The following is a 14,079-nucleotide window of genomic DNA, read 5'->3' as shown; positions in this document are numbered from 1 at the left end:
GTTACTGCCAACTAATTTATACTGTTTTTTTTTTCCTTAGCTACAAGAAACCAAATTATGAGAAACATGAGCTCCGTGCCCGTGGCTATATGAGACAGAAGAGCCGTTCGGAAATCTGTGTCCATGTTGGAATTGATGATACTGGGACAGCTTCTCCCAAACTCAGCCTAATGGATCAAATCATCAGTTATAGTAGAGCCTCACTAAATTCCCTGTTCTCAGATAAACGCTCCCTCAACAGTATAGTTCTCAGTGAACCAGATAAGCACTCACTTCTAGTGGGAGATTTCAGAGAGGAAGAAGACACAGCATTATGAAAAGCTCTTAAAAAGATACAGTTGGCTAGAATTCTGTATGCACTGATAAGTTCTGGAGGTCTGACTTGTTTTAAGGATTTTCCTCTTATCTTCTCTAGGTTTTAATTGCCCAATTGTACAGGAAAGAAAATATTTTTTTCATGTTTTAAACACTGAAGCTGGTCCATTTATTTGCAGTGACCTTCCAGTATTTTTTACCAGACACGGCAAAGAAAGAAAGGGCAGTGGCAGCTGGAGTCTGCAAGTGAAGCTGGATAATGTCACTAAGAAGCTATTAATGTCACACTATTTTTCTAGAAAATGCTGAAATATAATTAAGAAAACACACAGGGGAACCAGAAATGGAGTAGAGGACTGACCAACAGGCAATTGGGGACAGTTTCTTGATGTGTAGCGTGGTTAATATGTTTGCTGTATCAAAGATGTTGATGACCACAGCTGTAAACACTGAAAGTGCTCTTCATTTGCAAATGGATGTGCCTTATTGCATAACATTTGGGATTACTCTCATTTATAACCTATTCCATACAAGCAATTGTCCTGCAAAATCTTAGATTTTTTTTTTTTTTTTTTTTAAACCAAATCCCTTGCCATCTCTTCTCCCTTGATCTGGATCCTGGTCATATGTAGAGAGAGAATTGCGGGAGCTTGGGTTTATTTCCCCCCATCTTCTCCCTGTTTAACTTCTTTTCTTTCTCTGTACATCTGTGTCCCAATACACTCCTGCGACTGAGATTGTCTGCTAGAAAGCACATTAAGTACACACACAATGGGTTGGTCTTGCCTCTCTGAGCCTCTGCTAGCTCAGAAAACATACCACCCGAGATTTCTTTCATGCTCATCTGAGGAAGTAATAGAGTGCTACTATTACTACTGAATTGCTACTACTTGAATTATTGGGGTTTTTAAAAAGTCTGTTAGCATTCAGTGTAGTTATTAGTTATCAGCCCTGCCAATTCCCTTTAAATGAACTGCAGTGATTCATACTGATGTTACAAGGTCCACCATTGTAATCTTTACAATTACGCCTTCCCATTTAGGTAATGTTACCACACTGTGTTTGCTCTGTTTACTACCTACTGAGATAATGTCAATTGCTTTAAAGATGTTAATAGTGTACCAGAGATGGCCCTGAACCAAAACCCTGGTTCCCAACCACCTCAATTTGGGAATATCCAGATCCAGATTTTGTGAATTGGGCCCACCTTCACTTGTTACAATACTGAATTCTCAAAATTAGATTTTTGATTGCTAATCATAAATCTTAAAAATGAAATTTCTCACTGAGAAAGCAACTAGGTGTTTATCACCCATTTACCTCTCTGGAATATTGACTAATCTGCAAATTTTATTCTTTAAATCCTTTGCTAAGAGAGCTATTTAACAGTTTACTAGGTAAATAATTATGAGGAACTATACCATGAAGTCTAATCCATGATGTGAGCATTTAATTCTCAGTTGTGTTTTTCAGAGAGGTCAGCACATTTATCAGAGAATAGACACAGAGAACAGTAAATGTTAGTGTTTTAGTTTTTAAGTTGGGAATCACAGATAATGCACACATAATGTATGTAAAATGTCAAAAGCAAATGTTTGATATATTGTATAATTTTCACTACTGAAGTGTCTGTCACTTCATAAGGGAAAATATCAAAATCTGAAAACAGGAAGTTTTGTGCAGCAGAATATGTTGTCCCTAAGGTGCGTTCAGAGAGTATTTTATACATATCATAATGCTGAGTGCAATATATAACTTTTTTGTTGTTTCCACATTAAAGAGAAAATTAGGAGTAGGAAAAAAACCAAATTTCCATTCAGGAATTTGGTTTCATGAGATCACAAACTGATAAGATTTTAAGAAATATTTCAATCTAGATTATAGCTATATTTGTCCTTTCTCGTGTCAGGAAACTTTAATTTATGCTATAGTAAAGACATTCTATTGTCTGGTGTTCTCAATATTGAACAAGACCGCTATTTTTGATTAGTGGATGAATTGTTATATAGAAACCAATATAATACTGCCATGCAGCATTTACTGCTTTAAGATCACATAAGTTGCTTCCACGATTCCAGTTTTGTTTTTCACCTACCCTCATTTTCAGAGGCTCTTTCTGGCAAGACTCAGCAGGTCCAATGGGGAGTATTCTGCATGATTTGTTTTCTCAAGGAAGAACTTTCACATGTCAGCAGCCTCTTTCTTTATACAAGAGAACTTGGTTTTGAATTATGCTAGTAATTGGTCATCTTCTGTTTGATCCTGCAATGAATATGATTGGGCCCTGTCCTACTCAAAAATGGGAATTTTGCCACTGACTTATGTGGGAGCAGGAACAGGTTCATAATCCTATGCTTATGACATCTGTTGCATGGAAAAAAATATCAAAATTAAGACTTTTACTTCAGGAATCAAGAATGGTCACTTAGGACAAATCCTGGTTTTAAACTCTTGGTTGGTAGTTAGCAAACATACGGTAATGAGAACAATTTATTACTCAATGTTTAAGATGAATAGATGTGGTTAAATCTGCACGTTTTCCTTGTATGAAAGTCCCCCTTTAATGCTTTCTATATCATTAAAACCAGTATTTGATCCAATTACTGCACATGCACAGTGGTATCCAATACTAAGAAGCCTCTTATTTTAATCAGGTGACTGGAAATTTGTTTTGCACTTGAATGAATATACATTGCATTGACATACTCAGTATTGTACATCTGGTCCAGAAAATCTGAGTCAGCCTTTTTGAAAACAGTTTTTTTTCCCGGTAAACGTCTGTGTGGGAATTTGCTGAAATTTTAGAATGTTTATGTTGCCTTGTGAATAAAATATTTCATGCTATGCTTGAAGTTGAAAAACCAAAATGTTTTCCAGTTTGAATGTACAGTGGAGGTGAAATAGCATAAAAGGTAAAATATGTGCACACATGTAAATGTGCTAATTTTTTCTGTAAATACACTTTGCTCCTGTCTATGGACATCTTGAAATCATGTGATTGTGTCATCAAAACCATTTTAAGATATTCAGTTATAAATGAAACTATGCATCAAACTAGTTTATTTATTATTATTATTTCCTGTACTGTCATTAGATAGTAAGACCTCTGGCTTACTTAAAAAAACAAAACAAAGCCCTGAAAATAATCACTCTGAAATTTTACTCTGGATTTACCAGTAAACTTTTACAAATGATACAGGCATGCCTCCTATTACATGTAATCAATTTCATACCAAAAGGAGCTGTAAGACCAACCAAGTCAGAACAGAAGCAGGGCAATGTTTAATTACATGAGCCGATAATAATATTTTGTTTTCTGGCCAAGAAACCAGAAGTTCCAACCAAATATTTTTAACTTTAGAGAAATCTTTTTTATTAAGTTTGATATCAGAAAAGGAATGGTGAACAATTCTGTGAAATACTAATTTTAGTACTGTTATGTCTCTTTAAATGTACACCTATATGTATGTAATATTACATTTATAATTCTGTCAAGACTGTGCCTTCAACTTTATAATTATAATGTTGTCAAAATGTAATGTCCAATGCCTGGTTTTTAAAGTGCTTTCTAGAATTCCATTTCGAATACTCCTATTGTGAAGTTGGAAAAATATCGTTGCCAGCTGCACTTGACTAATCCCTGTATTGTTGTGCTTTACTATAAAGCTTAAAATATATGGCCTTTAGAAAGGATTCTTCATTCACCTAAGTAGGGTTGCTTTGTAGCATATTTAGATATTCCACATGTAGTGGGTCGGCATTATGGAAGCATCTGTCTGGCACCACATGCTGTTTCAACTTTGCTCCCTCTTTCCAGTTTCAAAGGTGACCCTCTTATTTGGGAATGTGATTTACTGTGAATCGGGATTTTTTTTTTATTTTTGTCAGCTCTGCCATTGGTCTGCTACCCTATATGATCTTTGGCAAGTAATTTTAACTTTCTGCCTCAGTTGGTCCAGCTATAAAATGGGCTGGGATGCTGTGGGCATGGTCAATTAATGTTGGTTCTGCACACTTTGAGATTCTCGGGTAAAAGGTATCTCATAGTATTATTGCAGACTGGAACCTTTCATTTATGTAGTCACCCTATATCCAAAATAAACTGCTAACTAGCATAAAGTTGTACTTGAAGCATCCTAAACAGAGAAGAAATCTAACCTGAGGGCCCCTGTGTGAGGTCATGGCACTTCGTTCTGACCAGGGTTTAAGTCTAAGTCCTAGATCTCTGCAGGTACTGTGCATGGCCAGAATGATTGCTGCAATAATTCAAGGGGCACAGAATGAAAGATGCAAGGACACAAAAATGACAGGCAATGTGGTGGAGGCTTACCATTGAGTTCACTGGCTAATCTGCTGACTTCCACAGTATAATCTCCCAAACACAACATTTAAAATAAAAACAATAGAACTGCCTCTAACATTTTGCTACCTGCAAAATACACCTCTCCACCTGAGGCTTCTTTATGTTCCCCTTCCTGTGATTGCCTTTCCGGCATCATGTACACTTTATCCCTGCCTCTATGAATGTATAAGTAAAGGCATTGTTGGCTGTGAAACGTTTCTGTCTTTTGTGAAAAAGTCAGTTGCTTCATAAGTCCTCTGTCACCCTCAGGTTCTGATCCTGCAAAGATCTAAATAGGTGCTTAACTTCTGCATGGTAAGATGTCCCATTGATTTTATTGGGACTGCTTACAGTGTGGAAAGTTAAGTGTGTGTGTGTGTGTAAGGCTATGTCTACTCTGCACTTTTGTCAGTAAAACTTTTGTTTTACCTACAAAAAGTGTCAGTGTCGACAGTGCTTTGTCAACAGGAGAGCTACCGCCCCTCATTGAGGGTGGTTTTATTTTCATAGACTATCAGGGTTGGAAGGGACCTCAGGAAGTCATCTAGTCCAACCCCCTGCTCAGAGCAGGACCAATCCCCAGAAAAGAGTTACCATATTTCCACAATCAAAAAAGAGGACACTGGAGGGGAGGGGGAGCCCTGCTCTAGCCCTGCCCCTGCCCCGCCCCCATCCACTCCCTCCCACTTCCCACCCCCTGACTGCCCCCCTCAGAACTCCCAACCTGCTCCTTGTCTCCTGACTGCCCCTTCCTGGGACCCCTGCCACTAACTGCCCCCCAGAACCTCACCCCCTACCTAAGCGTCCCTGATCCTTGTCCCCTAACTGCCCCCTCCTGAGACCCCCCCATCCTAACTGCCCCCTAGGACCCTACCCCTTACCTGTACCCTGACTGCCCAAAACCTTATCCACACCCCCATCCCCAGACAGACCCTCCCCCAAACTCCCGACCCATCCAACCCTGCTCCCTGTCTCGACTGCCCCCTCCAGAACCTCCCTGCCCCTTCTCCAACCCCCTAGCCCCCTTACCATGCCGCTCAGAGTGCTGTGGAGTGGTGCTCTGGGCAGCAGGGGAGGAGCTCCAGACTGTGGGAGGCTCGATGCGAACGGCTGGCCAGTGATCTGTGAATGCAGGGAGGGAGAGAGAGGAGAGGAGTGATTTCAAGCTACAGGGGAGAGGAGGGGCTCTGGCTGCCAGAGCCCTGTGTGAGTGGCAGGATCCGTCCGGCTGCCCTGTCAGCCGTGCGTGCTCTGCATGGGGGGGGAAGTCCGGACATTTACAAATTCCTCCCAATGCTATTTTTAACTCAAAAAAGCCAGACATGTCCGGGAGAATCCGGACGAACGGTAACCTTACCCAGGCAGATTTTTGCCCCAGATCCCTAAGTGGCCCCCTCAAGGATTGAACTCTCAACCCCGGGGCAAGTCAATGCTCAAACCACTGAGCTATCACTCCCCCAAGCTCTCTTCTGCTGACAAAGAATGACTACACTGCATACCTTACAGGGGCCTGGCTGTAAGTAAGGTGTGCAGTGTAGACATAGTCTAAGTCTTTGCAGGGTTGGGTCATTAGCTTTCCTTTAAAAAAACATTAGCACAGGAGTCCTGCAAACAGGTCTGCAGGTGCAGATCCCCATTGAAATTAATGGGGTGCCACGCACATAAGTCTGTAAATTTTAGTGCAGGGATGAGACCTACATTTCTAGCCATTGTGGTGGTGAGGCTTGTCTACACACAAACTGAAACCAAACTAGCAACATTGGTTTTAATTCACACCTTTAGCTACTTTGGTGCAAGTCTGTGTGTGGACACACTTATTTCAGATTGACTGTCCTATTTTGTTGAGGTCTATTTTTTTTACCAATTTAAATTAACATGGAACAGTCTTATTCCAAAAGAAGTATCCACATCGATTTGCACCAAATTATCTAAAGGTGGGGACTAAAACCAATTTCTAGTTTGTTTTGTGTGTGTGTGTGTGTGTGTGTGTACAAATCCTAATCTTTTAAACATGAACTAAGGAGTAAACCCCTGGAGGCCTAGTGGTTTGGAGTAACCTAGGAAGATTAATTTGGTCAAAGAGGTGTGTTCATCTCTTCATCTTCATTTGAAACACTGAAAGACAGTATAGATAAGATTACATGGCAGTAAGATCTAAAGAGAAGAGACCAGCCTCACTGTAACCACTGTGGATTGCTGTTTACAGAAGATGGGCAAGAGAAAAAGCGAGAACTCTTTGCCTTTAACAAGAATGCTGGGAGCTGCCTGAAGGCCACCAGAAGAGAACTGCCTAGTCTGTCTTTTTACTTTTATGGCTGTTTTGACTGAGTGTCTCCCCCTCCATAATGGAGTTCATCCTCACAACTAGAGTTGGGCAAATGACTCTTTACATTTGCTTGCATTTGTGAAAAATCAGAAAATAAATCCTGTTCTTCCCATAAACCAAAAATTCTTAAAAAAAAAATCACCAAATCAAAAAAGTTGTCAAAAATGTAATTGCAAACAAGCCATTTTGTTCAACCTGACAAGAACTGTTTCATTTAGTTTCTTCACACTTTTTTATCATAAAAGCAAAGACACTCTAGAAATGTAGGGTTGGAAGGGATCTCAAGAGGTCATCTAGTCCAGCCCCCTGCACTGAGGCAGGACCAAGTAAACGTAGATCATCCCTGACAGTGTTTGTTCTTAAAAATCTCCAGTGATGGGGATTCCACAACATTCCTTGGAAGCTTTATAGTTCTTTCATATGGCTTGGGTAGGTAGCAACAGCTACAAACTTATATCTAAGTTTGATAGCCAGCACATTGCTGCAGTAGTGAGCTGGTGAATGTCCTTCAGGCCCCCGGCCAAAGGTCGAAGGGGACATTCAGATATGATGTGCTCTATTGTTTGTGCTTGGTGACCACAGTTGCATACAGGTATTTGCCTCATTTTCCATTTAAAGAGGGTTTGTCCACATCTCCCATGAGATGTCCTGATGCGATTCAATCTGCACCAGTCTTTCCAGCATAACTTAAAACCCGGTGGTTCCTCAACAGGATCAGTGACGATTTGTTTGTTTTGAGCGGTCAAAGTGCTCCATGTGACTCTCCATTGAGCCTCAGCATCAAAGTTGGGTGTAAGGATCTTGATACAGTTCCACAGAGCATTGTGGGATTTTAATCTCTTCCTTGATGGGTTCTGCAGATCATGGTGCAGTGGGATCCTCGTATTTGCATTGATATGAATAAGAAAGTGAGATGTCTGAGCAGCTCTTCTAATCTGTGGAGGCTGGATGTGCGATAGGACCAGGAGCCAGTCAACTGGAGTAGATTTGAGCATCCCTGACACTATGCGCATAGCATTATTGAGTTGCGTGTCAAGGAGCTTAGTGTGACTTCTATGAGACCACACTGGTGCACAATATTCAGCTGCAGAATATACCAAGGCAATTGTTTTCATAAGGTCTGTGGACTGGAGCCCCATGATATTCCGGCCAATTTTCTGATGAGCACGACACGAGATCTGACCTTATCTTGGGTGGTCTCAAGGTGTTGTTGAAAGGTCAAACTCCAGTGTAATGCCAAGATACTTTAGATTAGCTTCTTGGCTGATGCTCTCATCGTAGAACTGCACATCAAGTTTGGTATTAGCCATTTTATAGTTCAGATGGAAAGCAATTATCATGGGGTTTTTTGTTTTGGATTAGGCCTAAATTTCCAGCACTGGAAATAATCAGCCATAGTGCTCAGGTCTCTGGGTTAGGGTGCAGCTGATGGTATGGAGGCTTGTATACTGAACTGCTAGGGCAATATCATCCGCATACATGAATTTCCTTGACTCCGTCACTCGTATATAGTCAGGTTAGATAATAGGAGAAATGTTCTAATTCTCCCTTGTTGCAGATTAATCCCATTCTTGTCCTACCTTCAGTGGACGTGGAGAACAATTGATTACAGTCCTCTTTGTAACAGCCCTTAACATAGTTGAAGACTATCAGGTTCTCTCCCCCATACCCCCGCTATCATTTTTTCTGAAGGCTAAACATGCCTAGTTTTTTTAATCTTTCCTCCTAGATCAGGTTTTCTAAACCTTTTATCATTTTTGTTGTACTCCTTTGGACTCTCCAATTTGTTCACATCTTTCTTGAATTGTGGCACCCACAATCTGGACGCTATGGCAGCTAGTGTCTCACCAGAGCCAAGTAAAGTGAGATAGTTATCTCCCTTGTCTTACACATGACACTCCTGTTATAACACCCCAGAATTATATTAACCTTTTTTTACAACTGCATTACATTGTTGACTTTTATTCAATCTTTGATCCTGTAGCGGGGCAGTTACCCCGCTCCTGAGAGAAAAGGCTAGGCTGATTGGGGAAGCAGCCACTGCTGGCCCTATGAAAAGGCTGTGAGCCAGGAGCTAAGTCAGTCTCTCTCTAGCGATGCAAAGAGAAGGACCTAGCTGCCTGGGTGGGAGCAAGGTACCAGAGGTATAGAAGTGCTGGGGAAAGGCAAGTTGGGGAGCTCCAGCCTGGCAACTCCCCAGGCTGCAGGCCTTGTTCAAAGCCTAAAGAGAGGTACTGGGCTGCAGGGAAAGGAAGCAGGTCCAAACCCTCCTTCCCCTGTGCGATAAGTGGTTTACAGACTGTAGTTTGCCCCAGTGAGTGGGGGCTAGATGACGACTGGTAGTAGCCACTGAGGCAAGGTGGGGATAGAGGGTTGGGGGTTCCCCTGGGAGGGGATATCCAGACTGTGGGTTACTGCTGAGGGCAGAACCCAGAGGAAAAGGAACACTGGGGTCCGGGAGAGACATGGGGGCCCTAAGGCAGGCGAGACACCCGACAATAGGAGGTGCTCTGTACGCTGGAGAGCTAATTCCCAGGATAACCAGCAGGAGGAGCTGCATCAGTGAGTCTCGCTTCACTACAGATTCGCTATAAACCCCATAGCTAGTTACTCTGTTTTGTATTCTTGCATTTGATTTTTTTTCTTCCTTAGTACCTTGCACATGTCTTTATTGAATTTCATTTTGTTGATACCAGGCCAATTCTTCAGTTTGTTAAGGTAATTTTGAATTTTAATCCTGTCCTTTGAAAGTGCTAGTATGCAGTGTGCACTCCTTCTTGACCTCCAAACAAGTTATATACATTCTTGATGTATAATGCATTAACTCTTCCCTTTTTTCCTTGCCTATCCTCCTTGAACAAGCTATGCTTCTCTATACTGATATTCAGGGCTGCCCAGAGGATTCAAGGTGCCTGGGGCAAGGCAATTTTGGGGGCCCCTTCCATTAAAAAAAAAAAAAAGTTGCAATACTATAGAATACTATATTCTTGTGAGGGCCCCTGCAGGGCCCAGGGCAAATTGCCCCACTTGCCCCCCCCCCCTCCCCCCCAGCGGCCCTGACGATATTCTAATCATGAGATTTATCTCATCAAATATGTGATACCAATTGTCAGAATTCAGTTTATGTACGAATACTACCAGCTGTTCCTGTTTATTCCCCATATTCCTTGCATTTGTGTATAGACATCTAAGATGTTGAGCAGATTTCCCCCACTGTTATCCTGCTTGTTCCTATGACCCTACTGAATTTTTTCATTTCCCTAACAACCCCCACCCCCCAACATCTATCTCTGTGTTATGGTCACCTTTTTTAATACCTGTGTGTGGGCTTTTGTCATCTTCCCCCTTTGAACCTAGTTTAAAGTCCTCCTCACTCAGTTAGCAAGTAGGTGATTGAAGATGCTCATCCCTTTCTTGGTCAGGTGGACTCTGTCTCTTCCCAGCAGTCAGTTTTCTCAGAACAGAATCCTACTATCAAGGAAGCCAAAGCACTCCTGTCTACACCAACTGCGCAGCCATGCATTCATCTTTAGGCTGCATGTGTCCCCTGTCTGGGCCCTTATTCTCAACGGGGAGGATGGAGCAATATTGCTCAGAACTGGAAGCCATGGGCGTGGAGTCGGACGCATGGGGCCAGAGATGAAACGCATGGCGGCATGTAACTGCGTATCCACCAATGGATCCACCAATGGGTGCGTGGGGATGTCACAAGGAGTCCAGGCCTAGCAGTGCATAGACTGGGACGCCATGGGGTGCACTTCAAGCCCCATTTTCCCAAAGCTGCTGCTTCCAGCTTCTTACAAAGTGGGTGAGCTAATATCTCTGATAGGACCAACGGCTCTGGTGATGACCACAAGCTGCCCACTCCACTTTCCCTGAGCTGGACAAGTGCTCTGTGGTGCTGGTCCAATGCGGGTTATTACCTCACTCACATTGTCTCTCCCCAGCCTGGACCCAACAGGTTGTAACAGCCAGTGCCAGGTTTACAATGGCTCCATGGAGCTGGGCCCATGATCAGAAGGGGCCCCAGCCTGCTCCGGGAGGATGGATAGGGGAAAAAAAACCTGTGCACCCAACTCCTTCACTTTTGCTCCCAGAACCCTGCACTTACTACTGATCTGCTCAATATCATACTTGGAAGTATTATTAGTGGATGATTTGGATGTGGATGATTACCATGGAGTAGGGTCAGAGAGATGGATGAGCCTTTGCAAGCTTTCCATAAGGTACTGAAACACTTATAAAATACCCTTATCATACAGAATTGAGCTCTGGATATAAATGCTTCACTAAGGAAATCTACTGTGGTTTATGATCATATTGTAAGGAGTCAGATCTCTCCTTGGGAGGGTCTAGGTATAGGGTGAGTGTGGTTGGAAAATGTGTGTGTGCACGTTTCAACTGGGTACTGACAGCCTTGAATGTTATGTTACTGTATATTTTTCCTTGTGATGTTTCATAGACAGGGCCGGCTGTGGCTGTGTGCGTCATCAGCCCCCACGTGGTAAAAGGAGTCAGCATCCACCATCAGTGTTCCCTGCTGATTCATCTTAGTTTCTACCCGAGGACTGAAAGAACATGATTTTTACAATGCTTAGAATCCTAAAAATAAATGAACACTAGGTGCTCCAGAAACTGCTGTCTAACACATAGGACAAAGCTCGTAATCAGTGGATCACTGTGTGCATATTTGGACAGGGCTTTGAACATGTAGTATATTTAGACAATACAATACTTAGAAATGTGACATGAATGGAAGGCAACATTATCTCAGAGTATATATGTTTTCAACTCTACATACAGTGCTGTGGACATATTAATGTGTAATACACTAGGACTTGTTCTGCACCTGAACACCTTTACTAAAGGCCTGTAGAAGAGCTCCATGAAGCTTGAAATCTTGCCTCTTTCACTAACAGAAGTTAGTCTAGTAAAAGATAGGGTGAGTCAAGGTGGTCTATCTAAAGGCATTTATTATGCATTAATACTTTTACACAGGCTGTGACAGCGGTAAAAAGAAGTGGCAGAATTAGTTCTATTAAGTTCTCACACACACACACACACACACACACACACACAGCATGGAACATCAAACAGGATAGAACTAAATGTTTCAGACTGGGGTCTGTGTGCCTGGGATCTCTCTGGTGAAAGAACAGGGTCTTTACACACTCATCACCCTGAGCAGAACACCCTACCTCCACCTGTCACCAGTGTTTAGTGTGTTTTTATTTAGCGTGTACATAGGCATCCAGCCAAGCAATGGCATCTTCAGTGGTGTGATGCAGTTCTTCTAGGCCACCGCTGAACCTAGACAGCAGGCATTAATTGACAATGTACGTCATCGTCTGTGTAGCGCCATAGCTGTTCAAAGGGCTGTAATGAAGGCCCCAGCGATACTAGTTGGCTGCATAGAGACCTTGCCCGGTTTGGAAACTGTTCAACAGGGACCATTGGTGATGGGGCAGGTCAAAACCAGATGGACAAATTGTGGGGTTGGTCCCAAGGGACTGGTTGGGGATTATAAAACATATCCATTCCTCCCCCCAGAGTGTTTCTGCCCTAACATCCTGGTGATGGATGAGACAATAATGGACAACGTGACGGCAAATGTGCAGCTGGTGGTTTTAAAAGGTCATTGTGCAGCAACAGGCTTGAGTTGGCACATACTTTCTCCAGTAACCTGCCACTAGCTCAGAACTGGAAGCCATGGGTGTGGAGTCGGACGCACGGGGCCAGAGATGAAACGCATGGCGGCATGTAACTGTGTATCCACCAGTGGGTGCATGGGGATGTCACAAGGAGTCCAGGCCTAGCAGTGCATAGACTGGGCCACCATGGGGTACACTTCAAGCCCCGTTTTCCCAAAGCTGCTGCTTCCAGCTTCTTACAAAGTGGGTGAGCTAATATCTCTGATAGGACCAACGTCTCTGGTGATGACCACAAGCTGCCCACTCCACTTTCCCTGAGCTGGACAAGTGCTCTGTGGTGCTGGTCCAATGCGGGTTATTACCTCACTCACATTGTCTCTCCCCAGCCTGGGCCCATGATCAGAAGGGTCCCCAGCCTGCTCCGCTTGCACTGTGTCCCGAGATCCTGCTGGCTCCCCTCGCCCACCACTTGCTCCTTTCAGCCTGCCTGCCTGCTAGCTGAGGGCTCCTCTCCACTCCCTGCTCCTCTCAGCCCCCGGGCCGGACCCCAGTGCACCTCTGGTCAGGGCAATCTTTGCTTCCCACCACCAGTGGGGCCCCACCTGTCTTCCTGGAGCTGAGCTGTCCGGGACTGGTGCAGAAGCCTGGCCAATCTTAGCCTGCTGTGTGTGTAGGGGACAGTGTGGAGGGCTTGGCTGGGCCACTCCCAACAAGTGCATCTTGAGGGATGGACAGGCCTTGGTGGAGCTGTGGGAAGAGGTGGTGGTGTGCAGGGTGCTGTGCATTTGTGGGTGGGTTGGAGGGATGGGGCTGGATATAGTGGGTCTGGGGGGCCTCTGGCCATAGGGAGTCGGGGGGTGTTGGGTGGAGGAGATGGACTGTGGGGTGTGGCATGGGCTTGCCCCCAAGGGGAAGGGGCATGCTGGCAGCACAGGGCCAGGTGGGCCACTGTGTGTCTGGCAACTGCCAGTCTGTAAATGGGCTGGGTGGAGCAGCCCCCCTACCATGCCCCATTGCCTCTGGCTGGCCCCTGGCTCCGGGGACTGCCCTCCCCGCGCCATGCTCCATTGCCTCCATGGGGGCCCACAAAAGGTGAATCCGGCCCCGGTAACAGCCCTGCCTGCTCCTGCCCTAGGCCAGACCTGCTGCTCTCCCAGCCCATTCCTGCAGCGCTTAAACACAGGCCCCCGCGAGCCCCTCAGGCTCGCACGGGGGGGGGCTACAGCCCGCATCCCCGGGAGCCGGGTCCCGCGCCCCGCCCCTCAGACACCCATGTCCCCGCCCCCCGTGAGCCAGGGCTCCGTGCGGGACGTGACCGCCCAGCCTCCCGGGGAGGCGGGCGCTTCTCCGCGATTGACGGGCGGCCCGGCCATTTGCCTGACTCGGCGCGGCCTGGTGGCCAATGGGCTGCGGGCGGGGGCCGGGCCGTTCTGCCGCCGCGCCGG

The 14,079-nt window shown here is 44.7% G+C and overlaps 1 protein-coding gene across 1 annotated transcript in view; it reads left to right on the top strand.

The window, feature by feature from the left end:
- ATP7A (ATPase copper transporting alpha) overlaps nucleotides 1–3,849 on the top strand; it is a 63,920-nt gene extending 60,071 nt beyond the window's left edge. The window contains exon 23 of the mRNA XM_054039721.1: nucleotides 41–3,849. Coding sequence (XP_053895696.1) covers nucleotides 41–317 — 277 coding nt within the window. The 3' untranslated portion in view covers nucleotides 318–3,849. The remainder of the gene's footprint in view (nucleotides 1–40) is intronic.
- The last annotated feature ends 10,230 nt before the right edge of the window (nucleotides 3,850–14,079 follow it).

Source organism: Malaclemys terrapin, chromosome 9 (genome assembly GCF_027887155.1).
Source record: "Malaclemys terrapin pileata isolate rMalTer1 chromosome 9, rMalTer1.hap1, whole genome shotgun sequence".
In the NCBI taxonomy this organism is placed as follows: Eukaryota; Metazoa; Chordata; order Testudines; family Emydidae; genus Malaclemys; species Malaclemys terrapin.
This window is presented reverse-complemented; position numbering and strand designations above follow the sequence as displayed.